Source organism: Cyclopterus lumpus, chromosome 4, assembly GCF_009769545.1.
Source record: "Cyclopterus lumpus isolate fCycLum1 chromosome 4, fCycLum1.pri, whole genome shotgun sequence".
Lineage (NCBI taxonomy): Eukaryota > Metazoa > Chordata > Actinopteri > Perciformes > Cyclopteridae > Cyclopterus > Cyclopterus lumpus.
This window is the reverse complement of record NC_046969.1, coordinates 24,338,315-24,340,355: the sequence shown is the minus strand read 5'-3', so window position 1 is coordinate 24,340,355 and position 2,041 is coordinate 24,338,315. Positions and strand designations below refer to the sequence as shown.

Here is a 2,041-nt window from a genome sequence, read left to right as displayed (position 1 = left end):
GGGGTCTGGTTCGCCCTCAGATGGGAGACACCTCTTTCTCCTCCGACGCAGAGGCCGGAGACAGAGACTCCTCGTCCTCCGACCTCGAGTAGTCCGTTGAGGCCGCTCGTGCACTTGCAGCCGCTGCTGTGCGCGCTCCTCTGGGTGGCTTTCCCCTCCTTCTTGTGCTTCACCCGCGGTTCTGAAACCAGATCTTCACCTGCTTCTCCGACAGGCTCAAGTACGGTGGCGATTTCGATTCTCCTGAGTCTGGAGAGATACATGTTCGTGGAAAACTCCCTCTCGAGTTCCAGGAGTTGCGTGCTCGTGAACGCCGTGCGCATCCTCTTGCCGTTCTGTATGTGGCTGTTGTCGGAGGCGCCTGTCGGGAGGAAGAAGACAAACATGTCAGACGTTTATCACAACAACACAAAATCTCAACTCAATCAGATGCAAAATGGCACAAAACACCGCGCGTAAAATCTTGTGCGTAAAAGCCGAGCGTTCCGTTTCCAGCCAACCGAAAGTGCGGCTATCAAACGGTGGCTTACCCATAGAGAGGCAGTGGTATCTCCTCGGGTCCGTGACGCTGAACGTGGGCGTGCAGACGATGTGTGCCCGGGTGCCCGAGCGCAGGGGACGGCTGATGCGTTATCCTGTGACAGTACTGCGCCTCCATGCCCGGAAACTGGCTCTTCAGCATGGGAATGCCGCCGCGTGAAGAGTGCAGGGGGACGTGACGCACAGCGGGCAGACGCAGAAGGTGCCCGTCTTCCTGGATGGACACACCGGAGCGGTGACCGTCATGACGCTGGGAGAATGCATGCTGATGGGGATGAGGAAGTCCTGTCCCGGATGGTCCACCGGTCCGGGTCGAACCGCATCCTTGATTATTAAAGAATCGCGTAAAAAGACCTCGACATGGCTGCGCCGCTGATAAGTGATCTCTCCAAGCTCAAGATGATGGCCGTTTCTCATCTGAACCCCCTCGGGATCTCAAAGGTGCTTATGTTTGATGGTTCAACAAAGGGACCCCGAAGAGGGCTGGCCCTGCAGCGTCACCACGTGCGCACCCCGGCTCCGAAGGGTTTATGCTGTCAGCGACCCACACCACGTGACACCTCCCTGGGCCTCCAATCACAACGTGCAGTTTTTCTTTTTTTCTTGTGCACTATAATATATACGAGAGACATTATATATATATTATTTGTATGTGTTCTTGAACTTTGTGGAAGTTGCATTGGTTTTATTCATGGACACAATAACTTTGTAAAATAATGTCACAGAGATGAAGCTTAAAAAACAATGTCTCCACATATGTGCTGCTGGAATTTGTTTTCATTGTGTGTGTTTTTTTTTTACTTTGGATTTATACGATTTTTAGAAATAAAATAAAAATATTGTAGAATATGGAAATAGCTCCGTCACGTCAAAATATAGAACGCCACTAAACTGATGCGCTGGAGCTGTTTGTAGCAGGAGCAGTGGAGACAGAAACAACTCTCTGTATCTTATAACTTCACTGTTTACATTCACAATATTAATGTTTCCTTTAAATTCAACATATAGATCAATAGAAAATATGTTTTTTCTTAACGTGAGTTTGGAATAAGTCCAAAGCAAAAGCTCTATATCATACATATGTTATACCCCCCCTCCCCCTTAAATGCGATTAAGGAATTGTGCACGCGACCACACGCGCACTAATTGCCCGACCGTGCTCTGATCCGGTTGGTCGAGCTCTCGCTCGCCGCAATTAAGAATTATGACCCGGCGGCGCAGTCTGGGCCGCGGCCATTCGATGGCGATTAGGATTCAATTAGAAAGTGTTTATAAAGGGCCGGTCTGTGCGCGCGGTAAACAGGCAGCTATTCCAAATGCGATAATCCCTCGTCTTGTGACGCTAATTAGCGAGTTTGATTCCCCCCCCCCACTCCCCCCCCCCCCCCGGGCGGGTCACCGGTGGGTTTAGCTTTCATCTCGCCAAGCAACGCCTCGGACCTTCAGACGGAGGCGAGCCGTGCGCAGGTTCTCCTCCGACCTCCGGGAGTCAAACTCGACG

At 51.2% G+C, this 2,041-nt stretch overlaps 1 protein-coding gene across 1 annotated transcript; it reads right to left on the bottom strand.

Moving 5' to 3' along the window:
- Positions 1-16: 16 nt before the first annotated feature.
- gsx2 (GS homeobox 2) lies at positions 17-902 on the bottom strand. Its single transcript, XM_034531674.1, is given in 8 exon segments — positions 17-106; positions 108-178; positions 181-223; positions 225-361; positions 531-595; positions 597-711; positions 714-884; positions 887-902. Coding segments are annotated over 8 exon segments (708 nt in total).
- Between the last annotated feature and the right edge of the window lie 1,139 nt (positions 903-2,041).